Below are 24,215 nucleotides of genomic sequence, written 5' to 3'. Positions count from 1 at the left end.
TTCAATCCAAAATGACGTTGTTTTGGAAGCGAATGTAGATAACTTATCTACATTTATTGTAGAAATATTAAAGCCATAAAAAAATAAATTAATTTTATCAAACGAGTTTTCTATCTATTTTTATTCTCTCAGAAACATAAATTAAAAAAAAAAAAAATTATCTGAAAGATAGTCGTGCGGACCCTTTAACAACAAACCTTATATTTTTATTTTTTATTTTTTTTTAGAAAACAAAATCCTATATTATTTAGATACAGTTCAACCTACCACGCAAGGACACGTGATCAGACGACAAAGCAAAGTCACATACACAAGATCGGGAACTGATGAACTGGACATGACTTTGGAAGGTTGCCGGTGCTAAGTTGGAATGCCGTGTTATTTGTGTTCTCTCTTAGTTGCGGTTCTATATTTACCATCTAAATCTAATCTCTAGTCTTTCCTCACATTTCTATTATTATAACCTATTCTCACCGTCCAACAACAACAACACTATTTCTCAGGTGCTCTCAATCTTTTCTTAATTTGAGTGGCTGCAAAAGCCCACGTGCTAGGCTCCTTCATTTTTTGGCTGTCCCCTTTTTTCTATTTAGCTCTTTTTTCATCCAATTATCACTTGGAGGTTTAGGGTTTTGATCCTCACAGCTCTTGCATAATTTAAGGATTCCTTTTTTCAATATCCGCCATGTCTAAGAGGTGAGATAGATTATTATAGTTTTTCTAGGTCAATTGATTTTTCTGATGTGGGGTTTCAGTTTTGTGTTCTACAATTTCTCCCATTTCATGATATTATTGATATATGCGGGGTACTTTGATTTATGTTATTTCTTTAATATATGTTTTGTTGATTGTATTTTTTATCTTGATTGCTCGATGTTCGAACTAGAGCAAATTTTATTTTATTTTTTTTCATCTGGGTGTCTTTTCATTGATCAGAATTCAGAAAAAAGGATTGAAAGTCACAAGATAGAATCACGAGCCTTTTTTTTTTTTTTTTAATATATCCCGATAGCTTTTTTAAGTGGGAACTCAATCAGGTTATAATTTTGAACGAGTCGTTCTAGAGACTTCTATGGTCATGACGGGCAATAAATGTGGAAACCATTCCAGGGTGTTGTACTTATATCAATGTTGAATTCTGTAGGCAGGAGACTGAGATTCGGTAATGCTATCTTGTTCGTGATAATTGTAATTGACACTTGACGTGTTTTAATCATGAATTCATTTGAATCAAGCATGGTGTTTTCTTTTGTGGAAATATGGTTAGAAGGATTTTGTTTGTGGACCTTGATTTTTTATACATATGACTAGTGTTATGTGGGCCTTTTTCTTTCCCTGATAGTTGGCACTGTCTTTACTGTGCAACTTGCAGACTATTCTTATTTGTGTAATTTCTTATTTTCTGAATCCTCTAGGGTTCTTTGTAAGTTCTTTGCTCATGGAGCATGTCTGAAAGGGGAGCATTGTGAATTTTCTCATGACTGGAAAGACCCTCCAAATAATGTTGGTGATACAAGCTCTTCTTTGCTGCAATCCCACCAATTGGTAGTTATTGATTTACATTTCTCTGATCGGTTCTGTTTGTTGTCTTGTTGTGGCAGATATGCACATTTTATCAAAAAGGAGTCTGTGCTTATGGTAGTCGCTGCAGATATGATCATGTCAAAGCTTCTCGACCACAGTCCTCCACTCCATCTTCTTCAGTATTCGAACACCTGCCCCTGGTTTCAGATTCTGTTATATTTGGTAATACTAGAATTACATCAAATGGTGTTGCTACAGCTGCAGAGTTTTCTCTTTCCAGCAGTCCTTACCTTCATCCCAGTAAACTGGCTCTGGCTCAAGAATTTGAGTATCACGATCTTTTAGGGGAAGAAGATGTTGGTCAATCCATAACTAGTTCACCTTCTGAGCTTTCAATCTGTTCATTTGCTGCTGCTGGAAACTGTCCACGAGGGGGAAAATGTCCCCATATTCATGGGGATCTATGTCCCACCTGTGGAAAACACTGCTTGCATCCTTTCCGACCTGAGGAAAGAGAAGAACATATGAAGATTTGTGGAAATAAGCAAAAGCATCTTGAGGCATTGAAACAAAGTCAAGAAATTGAATGCAGTGTTTGTCTGGAGCGTGTTCTTTCAAAGCCTACAGCAGGTGAACGTAAGTTTGGGCTGCTATCTGAATGTGATCATCCATTCTGCATATCCTGTATTAGGAATTGGCGTAGTAGTAACCCAACATTGGGGATGGATGTCAATAGCACATTGAGAGCTTGTCCTATCTGTCGCAAGCTATCGTACTTTGTCATTCCAAGTGTCATTTGGTACTCTACAAGTGAAGAAAAACAGGAAATCATTGACAGCTACAAGGCAAAGCTCAAGTAATGTCTTAAGCACTTACAAATCTTGTTATATCTTCTTTTGCATTTCTATCCAATTAATTTGTGACATAATCACAACTAAAGCTTGAAGAGGGGTCACCATTATACGCTGCATGAGTTGTGAGGGGTGATGGCACTCCAGCTTGACATCCGTTTCCTTTCCCTTACATTGGTTTGCATGTAAGGGGGAAGCTGATGGCAAGCCATATGAACATAGCATATATTTCTTGATAAGGAAAAATATAGCTTAGTTGAGTGAATTAAAATAACTTTTTCTGATTTTTTTTTATTGTTTAATGCCATTTGTAGGTCGATTGATTGCAAGCATTTTGACTTTGGGGATGGGAACTGCCCTTTCGGTACAAGTTGTTTCTATAAGGTAAATACGTGGATATAACTAGTTCTATTTTTATCCGCTCGCCCTCCCCCAACTACTCCACGATTGGACCATTTTACTTTTGTTCTGGCTAACACTGTAATTATGTCTTCTCCTGACATATGGAAGTTGTGTTTTTCTATGCTCTAAGACTATCACACTAGTAAATTATCTTTCCCATTAGAGACCAATGTGTTTACTAGATTCAGTTTGCTATGAGCCAATTTCAGTTAGTGAATTAATGGCTGCAACTTATTTCAGGTACCTATTAAGTATATTTAGATTTGCCGGCATACAATTTCTATTCCCTTTCCTGGTGTTAAATTATGACGTGGCTTTGTTGAATTGTGTTTAAAATGATGTTCGATTGGTGGTTTGAGCTATCTTTTTATAGAATTGGCTGGAGCCTAATTGGTTTCTGTTATCTTCAATTGCAGCATGCATATCGAGATGGTGGTCTTGAGCAGGTAGCTTTGCGACATCTTGGGGCTGCAGATGGAGACACTGTAATTGCCAAAGACATAAGGTTGCTCTATGCCTTTTCATTGGTTCTTATCCCTGGCCTTGTGCTATTTGAATTTTCCTCTTCCTCTTCCTTTTTTTTTTTTAAAAAGAAATTCACTAACTTGATACATGATGCTATCAGGTTGTCGGATTTCCTTGCTAACATGCATTTAAGATGAAGAGTGATCTTCATATGTTCTAGTGTAAGTTTCAAACTTGTGTCTCCTTGTACTTAAATGGAGGATGACTTTTATATCCTTTGCTTCATTATGGTGCTTGGGCTTTAGGAATTTTGTGTTTCTTTGTCATATACACTATGGAAGTTTGGCAGGGACTTTTTTCCCATTTTGTCTTTCAAGAAGTTTACTTTTTTTTATTTCCTTCTGTCAGAATACCTTCATTATCTATTATCTTCATTATTTGCTTTGTTGTATAATTGAGGAATGGGTTTCCAGTATAGGTCTCCATGTTTTTCATTATTAGTGCTTGTACATTATTAGTGATTGTATTCATTATAGCCTCTCTAAGCAATTCCAATATTCCTTTCTTCATGGTATCAAGAGCTTAGTTCATTCAGGAACCAAAATTTGTCGTCTTTTTCATTGTTTCAAATATATTCTACCTATACACATCCCAAAACCACGGTGAATCAAGATGGAACCACTCCAGGCAAATCAGAAATATCCGACGACCCGAATTGGAGCTCGTCGCCGGCAGAAACGACGTCACGCGTTGTCATAGTCCGAGCGCGTGACGCCCACGCGCAGACCAGCTTCGAGCGCGTGAAGGCCACGCGCCGCCTTCCACTGGTCTTGGTCGTCTCCGTTCACTGTGAAGATCGCCATGCTCGTCTCGGTCTCCTCTTTTTGTTCCAGTACTGTGTTGCTCTATTCCGGTTTGCTTCAATAGTGGATCATCCAAATCCACTTTTTGTTTGATTTTCATTCATTTCTGCCTTGTTTTGTGCGATTTGGTTCTGTTTTTACCTTTGTTGGAGTAGATATGGCTTCAAATGATGGAGATTCTTCTGGTCCTAAAACTCCTCTCTCACCTGAAGTTCTTGTTTCATCCGGAGTTACCAATTTGGTCCGTCATGTTCCAGTTGCTTATGTTTTTTCAGGTTCACCAACAATTACATCTGAAAAGTTAAATAGTAAGAATTATTTAGCTTGGTCTTCTTCTGTTGAGCTGTGGTTTCTTGGTCAAGGTCTCTCAGACCATCTTGAAAAGTCAGTTTCTGATATTCCTCCTGTAGAACGAAGTCAATGGGAAAGGTTTGACTATCAGTTATGTGCCTTACTATGGCAATCCGTGGAACCCACAATTTTAATTAATTTTCGCATTTTTAAAACATGTCACTTTTTGGAATAAAGTTCGCAGCTTTTTTGCTGATGACATTCAAAGACTGTATGATGTAGCCCAGAAATTGGCTTATCTTCACCAAGATAGTCATGACATGATTTGCCACTTAGGTGCAGGCAGCAGTGGAGGAACTAAAAATGTTTTTGCAGGTTGACAGTCATCAAGGCTTGTTGGAAAAATTGGAAAATCTATATGTAGTCATAGTCTTACGTGCTATGCATCCTGATTTTAGTCACATTCGAGATCAACTTTTGACTAGTCACGAAGTACCCACCATGGACTATCTTACCACTTGCCTCTTTAGGGTTCCCACTTCCACTACTTCGGATCCGCGTCCCAACATAATTGACACTTCAGCTTCGCTTTAGTGACTAACTCTGGCTTTCGTGGAGGATGTGGAGGTTGTGGTGGACGAGGATTCGGGGAAGTCGTGGTGGTCGCAACAACAATCTTCACTGCACATACTGTAAGCGATCAGGTCACACTTAGGATACATGTTATTCTCTACATGGTTTCCCTGATAAATCTGTCAACTTCACTCAGTCTAAACCTGGTTTAGAAGAAGGAACGAGATTTGACATTTCTGGTAAGCAGTCATTTTCTTTTACAGAAAAGGAGTTTCAGGAATTTCTTCAGTTGAAAGCAGCAAAGCCGACCCAATCCTCTACTACCATTGTTTCTCACTCGGGTAACCCTACAGTTTGTATTTCTCATACGGGTAATAATTCCACACCCTGTATCCTTGATTTAGGTGACTTTGACCATGTTGCTGGTAATCAGTCTCCTCTTCTCTTCCCTTTCTTCATCTACTTGTCTCTTATGAACAAATCCATGATGCAATCTAATTATGACCCATTCACATAACAAATAAATTATTCATATAAACGCAAAACAACAATTTTAGTCAAGTGAAGGAGCTTGATTCAGGTGCCTCTGACTATGTAGCTGACCTGACTATGTAGCTGGTAATCAGTCTCTCTTCTATTCTCTTTCTTCACCTACTTGTCCTCGTTTTATTTTGATTCTTTTGTTATCCAGGATCGTGGTACAGGAAAGACGATTGGCATTGGACATGAATCACAAAGACTTTATTACCTCCAATCAACCTCTTATGTGGCATGTGCTACTGTGGAATCTCCTAGTGTTCTCCATCACCGTCTTGGTCATCCCAATTTATTAAAACTTAATAAAATGGTCCCTGGTCTTGAGAATCTAAAGTCCAGTTGTGAGTCGTGTCAACTTGGCAAGCATGTTCGGTCTTCCTTTCCTAGTAAGGTCAATAGTCAAGCAACATCTAGTTTTTCTGTTATTCATTCTGATGTTTGGGATCCCAGTAGTGTTTCTCACCAACTGGGTTTAAATATTTTGTGACTTTCATTGTTGAGTTTTCTTTATGTACTACTTGGTTATTTTTAATGAAGGAACGTTCAGAGGTCTTTCCTATGTGCCAAAGAATATTTCTCTGCTGACTTCTCATCATTTATGTCATCTCATGGGATTTTGCATCAATCATCATGTCCGCATACCCCTCAACAAAATGGAGTAGCCGAAAGAAAAAATCATTACCTTTCTGAATATACTCGTATGGTGTTGTTGCATGCTCATATGCCCCTTCAATTTTGGGGGGATGCTATCCTAACTGCTTGCTATTTGATTAATCGTATGCCTTCCTCTGCTATCAATCATCAAGTCTCTTTTCAGTTGTTAGACCCTCAAAGTCCCTTGTATACAATTCCTCCTCGATATTTGGTTGTACTTGTTTTGTCCATGATCTATCTCCTAGGCGGACAAGTTATCCCCTCGTGCTATGAAATGTGTCTTTCTTGGTTATTCTCGATAGCAAAAGGGTATCGTTGTTATTCTCCTCTCGCTCGTTGTCGGTATATCTCTGCCAGTGTCACCTTTTTCGAAGACACACCCTACTTCATTTACACCATTGATCCTATAGTAATCTCTGAGGCCTTATCGATACCATGCTTTGGTGGTCTCCCTTTGTCTTCTTTACAGGTACCTACAATTACTCAGCCTGATCATGAGGAACCCATCATTTCTCTGCCAGATCATGATCAGCTTGATCCTCCCCAACAACTATCCTCACTTACAAGCGACGTTCCAAGGCAACCATTCCTACCTATGAAGCACCGACACTTCAAAATTCTTGACGTGTCGTGTCCGACACTTCCCGACACTCATAGACACTTCGACACTTCCCGACACTCTCCCTTCTTCCATTCTTCAGATCTATATTCCCATTGCATTTTGCTTTTCCTCCAATTTTCAGATTTGTTTTCCATTTTTTTTTTCTATTGGTGTGGTTCAAAGCTACCGCATCGGATAGCTCTGATACCAATTGTTACGGACCTTCATCCCTGTTAGAAATAATATTAATTTATAATATTAATTTATTATTATTAGAATAGTCTAGAATAGTCTAGATTGTGGGCTTGGCCCATTAGGTCATTCCGTTAGGTCTTTTAGTCTCTATAAATAGAGAGCCTCCTTGTACAGACTTCCGCATATATATCTTTTCCTTTCTTTTTACTGCCGTGCATCATACCGGCAACCATCCTTTCACACCTAACCGTTATTTAGTCACAAATTTTTTGTCCTCAACCTCGTATCATCAGGAAAAAGATCGTCAGCCTCCGTTCATCGCCGGAAACCGCCAGAAAACCACCGTCCGCCACTGTTCACCGCCGTCAGACTGCTTTTCCGGCGACTTTTCCGACCAACCACCACGCGATCAGGAGCGGCTCAGGGAGGCGACCCTGTCTGTCCAAGCCGCGTGTTGATCGGAGCATCCACGCGCCGCCACGCGCCGGTGGAAGTCTCCGGCGGCCGAACCACTGTTCCGGCGCGTGAGCCACCGTCCGGCCACCGTTCCAGGCCGGACCACCACCATCTTGCTCGCCTCCTCCCCCTCTTTCCAGATCTGGTCTCCGTTCGTTGTGGGTCCCATCCGTTTGAAAGATATCAGTGAAAAACCCGCTGTTTGGACACTTTTGTGCAACGTTTTTGCGCGATTTCTTGCTTTCTTGTAGTTCTTTTCTTTTTTCTGGTCGTCTCCTTTTATTTTGTGATGGAGGGCTCAAATAATACGTCCAAAAACACGACTGGCATCATCTCCGATACTACCCCATCTCCATTCTTTTCTCGGGCCCGTGATTCCAATTGGAACAGTGGACGCGGTCGCAGACAAAGGCCTCGTTGCAATTATTGCCAGAATCTTGGGCATTTTGAAGAACGCTGCTATAGGAAGTACCCTCATTTGAAGCCACCGACTGCCAACTTTGCTCAAAATGATGTTACGCCACCTTCAACTGGATTAGTAACTCTTTCAAGTGCCGACTATGAGGCACTTCTCAAGAAGGTTTCTTCTCAGCATCCTACTCAAGACACTGGTAATCACGTTGCTTGTTTTTATCAATCATCTCTTGGACCCTGGATAATAGACTCAGGTGCTACTCATCATATTTGTGGTAATAAAGATCTCTTCACTTCACTTTCTTATTCTAATAACCTACCCCCTGTCACTCTTGCTGATGGCACTAAGGCTCCTGCTCGTGGAATTGGGGAAGCCAAACCAACTCCTTTTTTAACTTTGAGTTCAGTTTATTATATACCTGGCATTCCTTTTAATTTAATCTCTGTTAGCCAGTTGATTCATTCTCTTTCATGTACTATTATCTTCTCTAAACAATCCTTTTCTATGCAGGATTCGGGTACGGGGAAGACGATTGGAGCAGGCGTTGAGTCACGAGGTCTCTACTATCTGATTGCACCACCTTCTCCAGTAGCTTGTTCTCTCACAGAGTCTCCTGAGCTAATTCACAGCCGTCTGGGTCATCCAAACCTCTCCAAGCTTCAGCATATGGTTCCTTTTTTATCCAATCTTAAGTCTTTAAACTGTCATTCTTGTCAGCAAGGAAAACACACTCGCTCCTTCTTTGCTAATAGAGTCAATAAAAGAGCTGATGCTCCTTTTTCTATTGTTCATTCTGATATTTGGGGTCCGAGTAGAACAACGTCTGTTTTGGGTTTTCAGTATTTTGTCACCTTTATTGATGATTTCTCCCGTTGCACTTGGGTTTATTTAATGAAAAATCGTTCTGAGTTATTTTCAATTTATCAAAAGTTTTGTGCAGAAATAAAAACACAATTTGGTGCTTCTATTCAAATCTTGCGCAGTGATAATGCAAAAGAGTATGTGTCTCTTGAATTTTCTAAATTTCTGGATACACAAGGGACGATACACCAGACTACCTGTCCCCACACTCCACAACAAAATGGAGTCGCTGAACGTAAAAATAGACATCTAGTTGAAACTGCACGTACCCTTCTCATTCATATGAACGTCCCACTCCGTTTTTGGGCAGATGCTATTATCACCTCATGTTTCCTTATCAACCGCATGCCCTCTTCTGTGCTAAATAATGATGTTCCCTACAGTATTTTGTTTTCCGGAGCACCTTCTTATCCTCTGCCTTTACATATTTTTGGCTGTACTTGTTTTGTTCATGATCTTACTCCAGGTAAAGACAAGTTGACATCTAAGGCCTTCAAGTGTATTTTCCTTGGGTATACACGTTTTCAAAAAGGGTATCGTTGCTATTCTCCTGATCTCAAGCGTTATATTGTTTCTGCTGATGTCACTTTCCTTGATCAGCAGCCTTTTCACTCTACTCCGTCTCCAGTGTTCCAAGTTGATCAGGTCCTCCCTGTTCCTTTTCTTGACTTGTCTTTACCAGCTGCAGGTGATCCTATTCCAGAGGAGCAACCAATTACCTCCATACTTGCAGATCGTCCTCTCCTCACATACCAGCGTCGTCAGCCTGCACCTCCTCCGACTTTGCCTCTTGATGACTCATCGCCCTTTCCCGTCGGCTCTTCTCCTCCGGATCCTCCATCAGAAACTCCTCCCATTGCCCTTCGGAAAGGTATTCGATCCACTCGAAATCCTCATCCCCTTTATTCTTTCTTGAGTTATGACAGACTTTCTTCACAACATTTTACTTTTGTTTCTAGTCTCTCTTCTGTTTCCATCCCTAAAACAACAGGTGAAGCACTATCTCATCCAGGGTGGCGCCAGACGATGCTTGATGAAATGCAGGCACTTCACTCCAATGGCGCTTGGGATCTTGTTCGTGCTCCTCCCGGGAAGTCTGTTGTTGGTTGTCGATGGGTGTTCATAGTTAAAGTTGGTCCTGATGGCACTGTTGATCGCCTTAAAGATCGCTTAGTGGCCAAGGGATACACACAGATCTTTGGTCTTGATTATGGGGATACCTTTTCTCCTGTTGCTAAGATGGCTTCTGTTCGCCTGTTTCTTGCCCTTGCTGCCATTCATCACTGGCCCCTTCTCCAACTTGATATTAAGAATGCTTTTCTACATGGTGACTTGCAGGAGGAAGTTTATATGGAGCAACCACCAGGTTTTGTTGCTCAGGGGGAGAGTTCTGGAATGATATGTAAACTTCGGAAATCTTTATATGGCCTGAAGCAATCTCCTCGTGCCTGGTTTAGCCGCTTTAGTTCAGTTGTTGAATCCTTCGGCTTAATCAGAAGCAAAGCCGATCATTCTGTCTTTTACCGGCATAGCTCTTCTGGCCAGTGTGTTTATCTCCTGGTCTATGTTGATGACATTATCATTACAGGCAGTGATCAGACCGGGATTGATCAGTTGAAAGAGCATTTATTCAATAAATTTCAGACCAAAGATCTTGGCAGACTTCGATATTTCTTGGGGATCGAAGTTGCACAGTCTAGGCGGGGCATTTCCATCTGTCAGAGGAAGTATGCACTGGATATCCTAGATGAGACTGACATGTTAGGCTGTAAACCCATTGATACACCTATGGACTCCAATGTTAAGTTATTACCAGGACAGGGGGAGCCACTGCCAGATCCTAGTCGCTACCGCCGATTAGTTGGAAAATTGAATTATCTTACTGTGACAAGGCCAGATATCTCCTTCGCAGTGAGTGTTGCAAGTCAATTTCTTGATTCTCTCTGTGACTCCCATTGGGATGCAGTTATTAGAATTCTCCGATATATTAAAAAGGCGCCAGGAAGAGGTTTATTATATACAAATAAAGGGAGTTCAGAGATCTCTAGTTATTCAGATGCTGACTGGGCAGGTTCTCCTTCAGATAGACGATCCACCTCAAGGTATTGTGTTCTCTTCGGAGGAAATTTGATTTCTTGGAAGAGTAAGAAGCAAACTGTGGTCGCCAGATCCAGTGCGGAGGCAGAATATCGGGCAATGGCAAATGCAACCTGTGAGCTTATCTGGCTGAGTCAATTGCTGAAGGAACTCCATCTCTGTGAACAAAGGCCTATGAAACTCATTTGTGACAACCAAGCCGCTTTGCATATATCCTCTAACCCAGTCTTTCATGAGAGGACCAAGCATATAGAAATTGACTGTCATTTTGTTAGAGAAAAGATCCAGTCAAGGGAGATCGAGACAACATTTGTCAATTCCAATGATCAACTTGCGGATGTATTCACTAAAGCACTTAGAGGTCCTCGAATAGATCATATTTGTAACAAGCTGGGAGCTTTTGATATATACGCACCAGCTTGAGGGGGAGTGTTAGAAATAATATTAATTTATAATATTAATTTATTATTATTAGAATAGTCTAGAATAGTCTAGATTGTGGGCTTGGCCCATTAGGTCATTCCGTTAGGTCTTTTAGTCTCTATAAATAGAGAGCCTCCTTGTACAGACTTACACACTTGAATATACAATATATTTCAGATTCAATTATCCCAAAGATAAATCAATAACAGAGAACCAAGTGTTTTTATCCTGAATAATCAGGTTTTTCATATATTGATGGAATTCAAATGACAATTACAGGGACAATGACAATGAACAGAGACAATTTAACAAGAAAAAGACGATTACATGAATTAGAAGATGCTTAACAGTAAAGGAAAAATAATACAAGATAGTGTGAGACAATTCTAGAGGTCACTCTCTCCCAATCCCAAAAGGTCCCAGTCACTGATATGATTCCCGATACCCTTAAACCAATGCACACTACCCTATTTAACAATCTCTCCAATTCTGTTATCCACATCAGCCACGTCAGTTAGGCTGGATCCATTCCACTCCTTGCATGTGTTGCACCTTCTAACAGAATACCCTTTTGCTGGCTAGGATCGTATCAGTTTCCTTCCTAAGTATTTTACTTTCCAAACATAGAATTCTGTCATCCAATGAATATTTTTTAGAGCTGTGCGATGAAAAGAAACAGTATCTATCTGCACTCTTCTCCCTTTAATTGGTCTTTGTTTTATTTTTCAACCTTTTTTTTTGACTCAAAACATCTAGCCTATAGATGCCTGCTTATTTACTTTATAGCACAGATTGCTGTCTGAATAGAATTGTGGTTATGCCCAGTGCCTCCTTTTTCTGTTATCCATAGTTGTCTTAATTGCTGTGTGTGTGTTATCTCTGCAGGATGCTTCAATAAAATTGGCTTAATGTCAAAAGTTATTTTTATATTGCAAGTCAAGATCCTCTTCTTTTTTCTATGGTAGGTGCTTTTTCAGTAAATCATATGCACTTGATAGCCTCAATGTTCTCTGAAATATAAGTTTTGTTGGAATTGATGAGATTATCATAATTTTTTTTTAGTAAATCATATGGTAGGTGCTTTTTTAATAAATCATATGCACTTGGTAGCCCCAATGTTCTCTGAAATATAAGTTTTGTTGGAATTGATGAGATTTTTATCATAAAAACTTTTTAGTAGCTGAAGTGGATAACCACAAAGTATTAATTTTTGCTTTGACTTATTTTCCACGCTGTATGCATATACACACATTATGTTCTGATGGTACCAATTTCTTAATTCAAACTAACAACCGACACTTAACGAAATATAATACTAACAGTGTATTGATTTCCAGATACTGTCTTGACCTAGGAAGCACTGACACGCTAAAAAACATGGAGTGTCGTGTCCGACACGGTCAAATGGCGTTTTAGATTTTTTATTTTATATTTTAAAAAAAATTATATTTTTTAATTTTTTTAAAAATATATTAATAAAATTAAAATTTTAAAAAAATAACATTTAATAAAAACTAAACCCTAAACATTTCTAACTTATCTCTCATTCTTCTTCACGCGATATGCGCTTTGATCTGCCATCGCTTCTTGCTGCCTTCGTGGTCTGTAGTTCTTTGTGCTCGTTGTTGCTTGTTCATTTGTCGTCGTTCGCTTGGCTCTTCCTGCTTGGTAAGAGAGGGCAAACTTCACCTTCGTGAAATTGCCCACATGGGTCCTCGAGCTGCCACCACCACCTTGCCCCGAACGTGACGTCATCTTCCTTCCTTCCTTCTTCTTCTTTTTCTTTTCTTTTCAAAGTCCTTCTCTTTCTCTCTCTCTAAAATAATAGTATTTTTGTCTCTAAAATCAAAGCCTTTTCTTCTTGCATGGTTGCCACACCTGAGACTTGGTGACCCTCATTTTCCCTTTTGGCTCTCTTCCTCTATGTGTCCATCGAACCAAACTGTTAGAGAATAATATAAACCATTAAAAAAATCCTCACCTAACACTTTAAGATTTTGAGTTGAAGTGGTTCTTTACATGATATTAGAGCCTCAGTCACCACAAGGTCACGAGTTCGATCCTCATCGCCCTCCCACTTTCTAGTGGAAATAAAATAAACCAAAAAAATTGGGCCTGTGTAATATCCACGCTTCAAGCCCTAAGGGCTCTTGCGTGAGGGGGAGCGTTAGAGAATAATATAAACCATTAAAAAAATCCTCACCTAACACCTTAAAGTTTTGGGTTGAAGTGGTTCTTTACATAAACAAAGGAATCGAACCCGTAGAGATAAACACTGGAAGGCCAAAGAGTTTTAATTTTTGTTATCAAAGAGAAGAAAAGGGTTGGTGTGTCGTTGACCGTTGGATCAAACGAGGACCCCATGAATTTGGTTCAATCAACGAACGACAAATATTCGATGAGAGAGGAAAATGAATTCTCAAAAAAACACAGCTTCTCTCATTTAATAAGTATTAGATGAGTTTGTTTGTAAATAGCTTTAATTTGATGCAAAAAGACTAAACTTCATTACTAAAGTGGAATGATCTGGTGTCTTTATTTATTTATTTATTTTGTCTTATTTTAACAATTTGTCTAATTTGAACAATTAATTGAATCTTATGGAAATGATTTATTTTCTTTTAATTTTTTGGTTAAATTGATGGGTATTATTAGTTTAGTTTCATTTTTTTGTTAAATTATTGAATATTAAATGAAATATACACTATATAAATTAAAAATATTATTTAATATTAAAATGTGTCCTAACATGTCGAAATCCATATTTTTTTAGGATTAACAAATCGGAGCGTCATGTCATGTCATGTCACGTGTCGTGTCGTGTCGGTTCTACATAGATCTTTGACAATCAATAAATGACAAGGTTCAAAACAGAAAATGCATGACACAATATAAGAAGACACTAATAACAGAGTATGCAATATGAAGATCACTCTCCCTGAGTTCCCTTTACAACCAGCAATTGAGAATCCCCATTCCCAACACTTCTCACTATTCACCAGGAATGCATGCATGCCTTCCTCCATCAGCTTCTACACCTTTTATCCACCTTTTCCCTCATACTTTCCAAAGTCCTTTTTCTATTCATAGCCTCCTATGTGGCATCCCTTGTATTAACTCCCCCCGTTTTCCATACTATTGTTAACAATCTTTTTTCCTTGGACCCCATGTCTCCCTTGGTGTGTAAACTTCTTTATAATGTTCCAGGGGCCCATCAATACCCCTTCCCTCAAGACTCACCTTGTACCCAAGGTGAAAAGATGGGAACTGCTCCTGAATAGTCTCCATATCTTCCCACGTGCATTTGTAATATGGAAATCCCTCCCATTTAAATAACAACACTACTTGCCCCTTAAGTAATATCCCAGCCTTCTAGATAGAAGCAGGCTGAACCTGAAACTCCCTCGTCTCTGATAAGCAACTAGGAAACTTCAACACTGGAACTGCGGGATGGATAGACTTCTTCAAAAGGGATACATGGAAAACTGGATGCACCTTTGAATATGAAGAGAGCTCTAATTGGTAAGCAACTAGTCCCACCTTTTTTTAACTTCAAACAGGCCATAGAACCGTGGGCTTAGTTTTTGATTAAGCCTTTTAGCCAAAGAACATAGTTTATAAGGCTGTGTCTTTTAAAATACCTTGTCTCGTACCTCGAACTCCACTTCGCGGCACCCCTTGTCAGCTTGTATTTTCCTTCTTTCCTGCGCTCTCTTCAAATTGAATTGTAAATCTTCCAGTATTGCATTTCTAGCTACCAACCACTGGTCTACTACAGCGACAGGTGTGTCACAGCCATCCAAGTGTAGAATATGTGGGGGATCCCACCCATACACATTACGGAAGGTGGTCATCTGTAAGGATCTATTATAGGAGAAATTGAACCAAATTCCGTCCATGGTATCCACTTAGCCCATCCTCTAGGATGCCCATTAACAAAACACCTCAGATATGATTCTAGTGTGCTGTTAATCGCCTCTGTTTGTTTGTCAATCTGCGGATGATATGCAAAACTGAATTTCAATCTTATCCCAGCTAGCTTGAATAATTCTCTCCAGAAGGTGCTAATAAACACTCGGTCTATGTATGAGACAATGGATTTTGGAAACCCATGTAAACGAACTACCTACTTAATAAACACAGCTGCAACATCTTGTGCAGTAAATGGGTGCTTAAGGGTCATAAAGTGTGCATATTTTGTTAATCTGTCAGCCACTACTAATATGGTGTCCACCACCCCTTGTGACTTGGGCAAGCCTCCTGTGCTATCCATAACGAGATCCTCCCACTCCCTCCTTGGAATTGGCATGCAGGCATAAGACTCATACTTTTGCTATTGACAGGTTCCACACGCCTTCACAAAGTCCCTTATATCATTGTGCATGCCCCTTCAAAAAAATATAGCTACTATCCTTTTAAATGTCCTAAATTCGAGTGAAGGTCCTCGGGAGTACCAATCTGTTTTTATACCACAGGTAGACATTTCTTACATGATACCCTATATAAGATTTAGCGTCCATCATTACCTCGGTCATAATTTTGTGTATTGCTGCATCCTTAAGCAGTTCCTCAGCCATGACTGGTAAATTTGGACACAAACCAATGTGATTTTCCTGCAATCCATCACCCTCGACAAAGCATCCATGACTTTATTTTCTGCACTGGGTTTGAACTGAATTTCAAAATCGAACGCCAAGAGTTTTACCACCCATTTTTGTTTCCCTTCAGCTATCCAACATTGTTCAGTGAGATGTTTGAGACTTCTTTGATCTGTTCGATTATAAAATGACGTTCCCATAAATAGTGTCGCCCTTTTTATACTGCGAACACAATTGTCTTGAGCTCCCTTTCGTAAACTGACAATGTCTTGGATTTTTTAGATAAAAGCTTGGCTATGGAAAGCTATTGGACGCCTTTTCTGCATCAAAACTACCCTCATTCCCACTCCTGAAGCATCCATCTCTACAATTAACACTTCTTCAAAATTTGATAAAGCCTGCATAGGCAGTCATACCATTGCTCACTTAAGCTCGCCAACTAGGCTTTTTGCGCCTTTTTGAGGAGCTAGGTTAATGGTTTTGCTATCTGCCCATATCGTTTCATAAATCTCCTACAATATCTCGAGAGCCCAAACAATCCCCTGAGTTCTTTTAAATTTCGTGGTACAGACCATTTGTTCACGGCTTCTAGTTTTCGCGGATCATCCTTCACCCTCTCTCTTGATATAAGGTGGCCCAAATATTCCAGTTCTGCTTGGCCAAAGTTACATTTCTTGTAATTGGCAACAAACTTATTTTGCCTCAGAGCTTACAACACCAATATATCATAGAAGAATACAAAGACAAACTTTCGCAAATAAGGTCTATATACTTCATTCATTATCGATTCGAAGGTTGAAGGGGGCATCGTAAGGCATCACTAAATATTCATAGTGACCCTCGTGTGTGCAGAAACCCTCATCATTATCTTGTTATAGCCCTTCCTAACTCATCTAAAAGCTCATCTATTACAAGAATAAGAAATTTGTCAGGAACAACTATTTGATTTAGCGCCCCATAGTCAACACATAATCACCAGCTTTCATCTTTCTTTCTGACAAGGATTAATGGGTTGGAATACGGGATGCTACTTGGCCTGATTATGCCTGCTTAAAGCATCTCTTTCATAAACTTCCCAATCTCCCTTTTTTGGTAATGAAGATATTGATATTGCCTGATGTTGGGTATATTAGCACCTTCCTTCAACAGAATTTTGTGATCGACCAATACTACCACCTTGTGCCCTTTCATGCTTCCCCCGAACTTCAGAGGTCGATTGGAAGTGAGTCCCATCACACTATGGACACTAAGCTGGATCATCTCCTTTATTTGGCTTGCTTTCACAATCCCTCGCCTCGTTCGCTTCATTGTTGCCTCCCTCACCCAACAGTGTGACGTGCAGTTGGGGGCTCTGATAGACATGGTCTGAGGAGAAAGGGCCATCGCATCTAAAGCATAAATTGCACCTTCTTATGTCATTCAATTCCTCGAGTTAGACATCCTTTGCTGCCGCCATTTACTGTTGCTGCAGTGGCCTTGCCCTGTGCCGCCCCTTCACCTCCGTAACTCCCCCCTTGCACACGATCAGGGTTATTTCCCCCACTGCCTGCAATGGGGGACAGATTAGATCCATCAAACCGGGTTCCCATCTCTTGGGCTGTTACGTTTGGGCAGCTTCTACCTTGGCCCATATGATTATTTAACCCAGGGCGGGTTTCTTTATTAGTTAAAGTGGGCCGCCCCAATTGCTCATTAATGACTCCTGATCCAACTCCAGTTCGACTCGTCACTGGCCCAACCCACCCCAGCATATTCTTTCTCTCCTCCACTCTTTGTGCTAACATCATCATCTGTCCCAGGTCGTTGAGGAAATGCAACCTGATATCAACCTGAATCTTCTCCCATAGCCCCATTAGAAACGCCACCTGCGTCATGCCTTTGTCCGCGTGTTTGAGAGGTGTTGATAACACTTCATACTGCTCTCTGTATTCTGTCACTGTCCCCATTTGTCTTAAACTCATCAAAGCCTCTTATGGATTTCCTGATGACGAAACATGAAACTTTTGATGAATTGCTGATCGAAAGACTCCCCATTCAATTTCTGGGTTTCTGGGTTCCTACCACTGGAACGAACCGAGCGCCTTGCCTTTCAAGCATATGGCAACAATCTCCACTTGCTCCTCGCCAGAGATTCTCTTCACCCTAAAGTATCGTTCCGCCCAGAATGTCCAACCGTACGGGTCTTCTTTGGTGAAATATGGCACTTCGACTCTCCTCATTCTCTCTTCGCGTTGATTTAGCATTGTACGCATGACTTTGTTACCGCGTCCTCAACTTCGATTCCCCTTATCTGATCGTGCATCTCTTTGGTTCACTCGATCAATGAATTCCAAAATCGTCTCTCGCAGTTGACAAATAGATTTTTCCACTCCACCCATTATGTTCTCCAAGTGTTCTATACGCATCTCAATATCCTCTACTCTATTTTTCTTCCTCGTTTGTACCATGAAGCTCCCAGGATATTGGAAAAGCTCTTATACCAAATTAATGGTATCAATTTCATAATTCACACTAACAACCAGCACTTAATGAAAGATAATACTAATGGTGTATTGATTCCCGGATATTGCCTTGACAGTCAGTAAATGACAAGGTTCAAAGCAGAAAATACATGACAATATAAGAAGACACTAATAACAGAGTATGCAATATGAAGATCACTCTCCCTGTGTTCCCTTTATCCCCAGCAATTGAGAATCCCCATTCCCAACGCTTCTCCTCACTCTTCACCAAGAATGCATGCCTTGTTCCATCACCTTCCACACCTTTTATCCACCTCTCCCCTCATGCTTTCCAAAGCCCCTTCTCCATTCATAGCCTTCCCACGTGGCATCCCTTGTAACTAACTCCCCCCATTTTCCATATTGTTGTAAACAACCATTTTTCCTTGGGCCCTCCCCCTTCGTGTGTTAACTTCTTGATATGGTTCTATGGCCCATCATTTTCTCACATTTCCTTGAAAACTGTACCTCTTTTCTTTCAATTTGTTATGTTCTGTCGCCTTATTTTGCTAGCTTTATCTTATGATTGAGAAAGAACTATATCTGATCTTATGGTCGCACTCTAGCGTACTATGTTCATGCCCACATGACTATGTATGTAATATTATAATAATACAACATATTATAAAATACATGTCTAAATTAACCAAACAAGTACGAGCATATATGCTGTAATAATCCAAGAAATAGTATATCCCATTGCAATAAAATCTTTTTACTTTTATCTCATGTAATTTTTTTCCACTATGACATAATATTTTATGTGACTACACAAGGCGGCATATTTTGACAAAGTTTTATCAGACTTTGTAAAGGTATGTATTTCCAGCATGCTGTAGATGAACGGCTGAACTATCCTTATTACTTGAAAAGTTTGGCATAAATTGGAAGGAATCTTGATAGGAACTTGGATTTTCTTTAAGAAAATATGGAGACTAGCTCCTTTTAACAGAAGTAGACATCTAGAATTCCTCAAAACAGAAAAAGGAAAAATACCATATGCCATTCGAGAGACCTGTAACGTCCCTCCCAAATCCACACACAGTAATAGCCTGCCACTCTCACTTCCCCTACCTTTATATTCCCACCCAGCATCTAACTTTACCTCTTTACTTACCCCATTGCTTTCCTAAATCCCTCTTTTGCCCTTACTCATATTACCCATGTGCCCTAGAATAGGAGTGGCTAACAATACTCCCTTGCATTTCCTGAAATAAAATCTCAATAAATGGGAAAGGCATAAATATCAATAGGTCTAAAGAAAGATCTCCTACTTCTACCCACCATTCAGTCATATGTTTTTGGTGGTATTGTAAAGAACCAATTCAACCCAAAAACTTAGGCTGTTGGGTGAGGCTACATTAATGATTTTATATTTCTCTAACATGTCCCCTCACACGAGAGCCCATTGGGCTTGAAGGGTGGATGATGCATCAGGCCCAGTCTACTTGTGCTAAGAAACACCACAAGACTTAATTAATTATTAACTAAATGGGGCAGTGAAGATCAAACTCATGACCACTTGGTCAAGGAGGCTCTGATATCGTATAAAGAACCAATTCAACCCAAAAACTTAAGCTGTTAGGTGAGGCTACATTAATGGTTTTATATATCTCTAGCAGGTATTAAGATCACATATATAGGTTTGAATGTTGTCATTTGCATCAGTCTTCTTTTTGAAGGCCCGCTTACTCCAAATAGGAGCAATTCCTTGAGGTGGTGGAATCAAGGTATACCTTTTTTGATGCATCCAGTCTATTTTGGATTTCATGGTTGCAAGCCATTTTGAGGAGTCAACATCATTGACTGCCTCACTATTGCTGATAGGCTCATCATCCTCAACATATGAGTACCATGTGAGTAAAGGGCAGAAGAGAAATTTAAATTGTAAAGGATTACAACATTGTTCTAAGGAAAAGGAGATAATTGGTTAGGAGTAAGGATAAAAGGGGGGTGAAGGATCTCGGAGGGGTAGACAATAATTAATGTGGAGAGGTTTTGGGAGGATTGGAATATTATGCGTGTTTGCAGATTTCTCTTGTTATTTTCTCTGTTTTCATACGTTTTCTTTATGATTTCAGTCTCAACGGAGAGATACGTGTGCTTACGGAGCTTGGTCTCCATTATTTCTACTCTCATTCTGTGTTCCTATGACTGCCAATCCAAATTCCTCTTCTGCACCTTACATTGTCCTCAAAGCAGTAGTCACATGAGTCCTATTAAAAATCAGTCCGATTGTTATGCAGTTGTAATAAATGCACTAAATTAAACTATAAAATTCATGAGTGACTGGGTGCTAGGCTCGCTGAGTCAGTAATCATATATTATACCTAGATTCTTGGCCGAGAATTAGGACAATTTTACCAGATTCTTGAACATGCACTTGATTAATATTGTGGATAAGAATCCTGCTGGTTCTCAGTATGAGATAACTCTTGCAGATGTTGTGTTTATGGTTATCGAGTTTTGGTAAATGTTTTATGGAATCTTTCCAAGCAAGATAAGGATTTGAATACTGCATGGGGATTGTCTAAACTTATATTTTTATGTAAGATAAATTTTAAGTGGTGTTCTGTTGCGGACTTGTTATCAGTGCTCTCTCATGCAAGCTGTTTTCTCTTTTAACGTCAAGTTTGGAGTGTTTCTTTCAAAACCCTGAAACAATTGGTTTATTGTTCAGGTAGTAATGTATTATTATAAATTGTGGTTGCTAACAATGACTTCTTTAATCCATTTCAGAGAGGAACCAGAGGAAAACGCTGCACTGTGCATTCCGTCGTTGTAATAAAGTGCATATGTTAAATGGTAGACGGACATATATGCTTGCACGAGGGGTATAATCTCCAACAAGCTGTAATTATGGATTGAAGGTGGTACGCTACAATGTGCACTTTTTGAGCCATCAGTAAGACTTTAAGAAGCATTTACTTTTGTCTGGTGGATTTCCAAGTTAAATGCAAAAATTGATTGGGTTGATGAGTGTTAGCATTACCGAGATCTTAACATATAATGTTTATTGTATTGATTGATTTTCTTGCTGGGTGACATTGCAGCACCAAGAGCCTTGCGAAAGGGTTCAACAAATGTATGGGTTTTGTTATTTCTTACAGGACCTTGTCACAGGCCTTTTGGGCCATATTTAAGTAACACCTTTTTTTCTAGTACATACGTAACACCCTTTGATTAGTAGATAGTGAAATTTCTTTCAATTTAAGATCCCAGTTTGTTTTATAAAATAATTTGTTATTTATATATAGTTTTACTGAAGTTCAATTTTTGTCTATCTCATTTTTTTTATTTTATTTTGGTAGATGTCTATCTCATTTTAATTTCAATAATATGATACCAAAAATTTAGAAAGAGAAATAAGTTCAACAACCTTCTAAGCAGGGGTTTAATTCAACTCGGGTATTGGCGGATCCATATTGAGTTGACCCTCCAAACATTAATTTTTTTTTTTCATTTCCTTATCACTTCGATATTTTAGTAGAATATTTTTTTTTATCAAAGGTTAAGTCTTGGAACAGCTGAAAATGTAGCTCCTTGTGATTGAAGATCACATGTTTGAATATGAAAAATAGTTTCTTTGTAAAAATATAAAGGTAAAATTGCCAGGAAGGCTTATGCATTAGGATTTACTCTCTTTTTGTAGAATTTTTTATGAAATTAATATTTTGTTCTACTATAATCAGTCTAATTTTAATCATCCAATTTTTTTATTTTAATTATATTTCTCAAATTTTCTTAATTGAAATAAATATGTCCCTTCAACAGTGTATTGTCTAAATATTAAATAAATAATATAATTAATAACTAGCATGCTGGACATAACCATTTGTTTAGTAAGGTAAGATGAACTTTGGTGAATTTAGTTTATTTGAATAACTTATGTATTTTATTTGAATATGTAATTTCATATAATTGAATGGAAAAGAATTGAATATTATTATTTCGTAATATACATGATTTCGTTCTAATATATAGACTTAGTTATACAATTATTGCTATGATGCACCAACACTTTAAAAATTTATGTGTTGTGTCCGATATTTCTCGATACTCTAACATTTCTTAACAATCTAATACGCGTTATAGAGATTCAAAAAAGGGTTCAAATGTTGCGTTTTTAGTTCTAACTATTAAATTTGTTAGATTACGATTATTATTTTATTGAGTTTCATATAATATTTGAGATATCTTATGTTTCTTTGCAAAATTGATGAGTATTATAAGTTTATCTTTATTTTTTTGTTAAATTATTGAATATTAAATATAATATATACTACATAAATTAAAAATATTATTTAATATCAAAATTGTGCTAACATGTTAGAATCTACATTTTTCAGAATTATCGTGTCAAAGTGTCGTATTCCGTGTCGGCGTCGGTGTAATATAGCAATTATGTGCCTCTAAATAACATTTAATTAATGGTGATATGACTTAATATATTGGGTCAGATGTTCGAATGTAGGACTCCTAATGTCGTATTCGCGCGTGGAGTGGTGGGACGAAATTTCGTTCCTATCTACGTTTTTCAGTGGAAAACGACTATTGTCCTGCCTTTTTTAGCTTGTTTTAGTCCTAAATATTAGTTTAAATGCAATAAATGTTAGTTCATGTTAAGGAACGGCTGCCAGCATGGAATAGTGAGAGAAAAAAGAGATAAAAGAGTGATGAGTTGTCCTTTACTTTTGCTTTTTTATTCCACTCACATTTGCTTTTTGCTCTTTTGTAGAGTACAGTTTTAAAAAGCGCAAAAAAGGACAAACACGCACAACAAAGTAGAAAAAAGGATGCCATGACATACAGCAGAGCAGACCAATATGTTGGATGCGTCTGAGTGTCAGAGGATCGTCCTTGGGAAAGCAGAGCAGAGGAGACAGCTCAGCTCCAACCCTATCCACCTCAATTCAAAATCCATCGTCTAATCAAAGAAAGGATAAACATCCTTGATCCAATTGTAGTTTATTAACAAAATTAAATGGATTTGTTCCTAATGATAAAATAACTTGTATTTCTTGTGGATATTCTTCTTTAAATATTTCCCATATAGCTTTTACAGATTCTCCTAAAAATGTTTCTAAGTATCTCAACATTTCTTCTGGATTATGATCAAAATCTTTTACTACATAATCATTTACTACTATATTTTTTCAAATATCTATTACTTTATCCCATAATTGTGGATTGTGTGCTGTTAAATTTAAAAAATTTTCTAACTTTATTGGCTGTAATTGTATAGGTTGTTCTACAAGATATCTTTTTCCTCTAGTTTTAAATTTACTTTCTCTGCTTTCATCATAACTTCTGTAAGGTTGTCTTGGTAAATTTCTTGACCTATAAATTCTAGGTTCTGTGTAATTTGTTCTTGATGTACTTGTTATATTACTATCTTGTCCCTTCATAAAATTTAAATCCAAAATTTTAAAATCTATTTCTTCTTCATTTTTTCAGATTCTTGCTCTTTTTCTTCTGTATACCTATCTTGTTCAATAAAATTATTAATTATTTCTGTTTTGTTATCTATGGTTATTTTATATTCTCTTTTATACTCTTATTTAGTTATATCTCTTACTCTAATATTATTTTTATCTTGGTAAATAACTTGTTCTATTTCAATTTTTCTTGTCGGACTAATTGTTCCTCTAATTTTTCTTTTGTTAATCTAGGATATTGTGTGAACACTATCTTATCTTCTATTATTTTTTCATTTTCAATTTGTTTTCCTAGCATCTTATCTCTTTATAATAATATTTTTTTGTTTCTATTCTTCAATTTTATGTTTATATTTATTGGTATAATATTCATATGAATTTTTCATTCTATACATTAATTCACTGCTAGTTTCTGTTTCTGTATCTCCCTCTCTACTTATTCCTTGTTTATAATTTAAGAATCTTACATA

General features: G+C 38.3%; 1 protein-coding gene across 5 annotated transcripts; it reads left to right on the top strand.

The window, feature by feature from the left end:
* Nucleotides 1–375: 375 nt before the first annotated feature.
* LOC133317406 (E3 ubiquitin-protein ligase makorin-like) lies at nt 376–23,353 on the top strand. 5 transcript variants are annotated; one of them, XR_009752315.1, is made up of 8 exons: nt 376–696; nt 1,416–1,503; nt 1,602–2,380; nt 2,690–2,759; nt 3,194–3,282; nt 3,403–3,463; nt 21,047–21,212; nt 23,046–23,353. XR_009752315.1 is itself a non-coding variant. In XM_061519268.1 (8 exons), exons 1-7 carry the CDS (start codon nt 686–688, stop codon nt 3,437–3,439), a joined length of 1,032 nt encoding a protein of 343 aa, XP_061375252.1. In that variant the 5' UTR covers nt 376–685; the 3' UTR covers nt 3,440–3,463; nt 21,047–21,523. The 5 variants fall into 5 exon arrangements, 2 of the variants coding, with proteins under 2 accessions (XP_061375252.1, XP_061375251.1); XR_009752314.1 differs by lacking the exon at nt 23,046–23,353 and adding an exon at nt 21,361–21,523; XR_009752313.1 differs by lacking the exon at nt 23,046–23,353 and adding an exon at nt 12,094–12,169 and having other exon boundaries at nt 21,047–21,523.
* Nucleotides 23,354–24,215: the final 862 nt, after the last annotated feature.

Source organism: Gastrolobium bilobum, unplaced genomic scaffold, assembly GCF_033153095.1.
Source record: "Gastrolobium bilobum isolate Gb01-03AN ecotype WA unplaced genomic scaffold, APGP_CSIRO_Gbil_v1 utg7872, whole genome shotgun sequence".
Taxonomy (NCBI): domain Eukaryota; kingdom Viridiplantae; phylum Streptophyta; class Magnoliopsida; order Fabales; family Fabaceae; genus Gastrolobium; species Gastrolobium bilobum.
The sequence above is the reverse complement of the archived record's forward strand: the minus strand, read 5'-3'. Positions and strand labels throughout refer to the sequence as shown.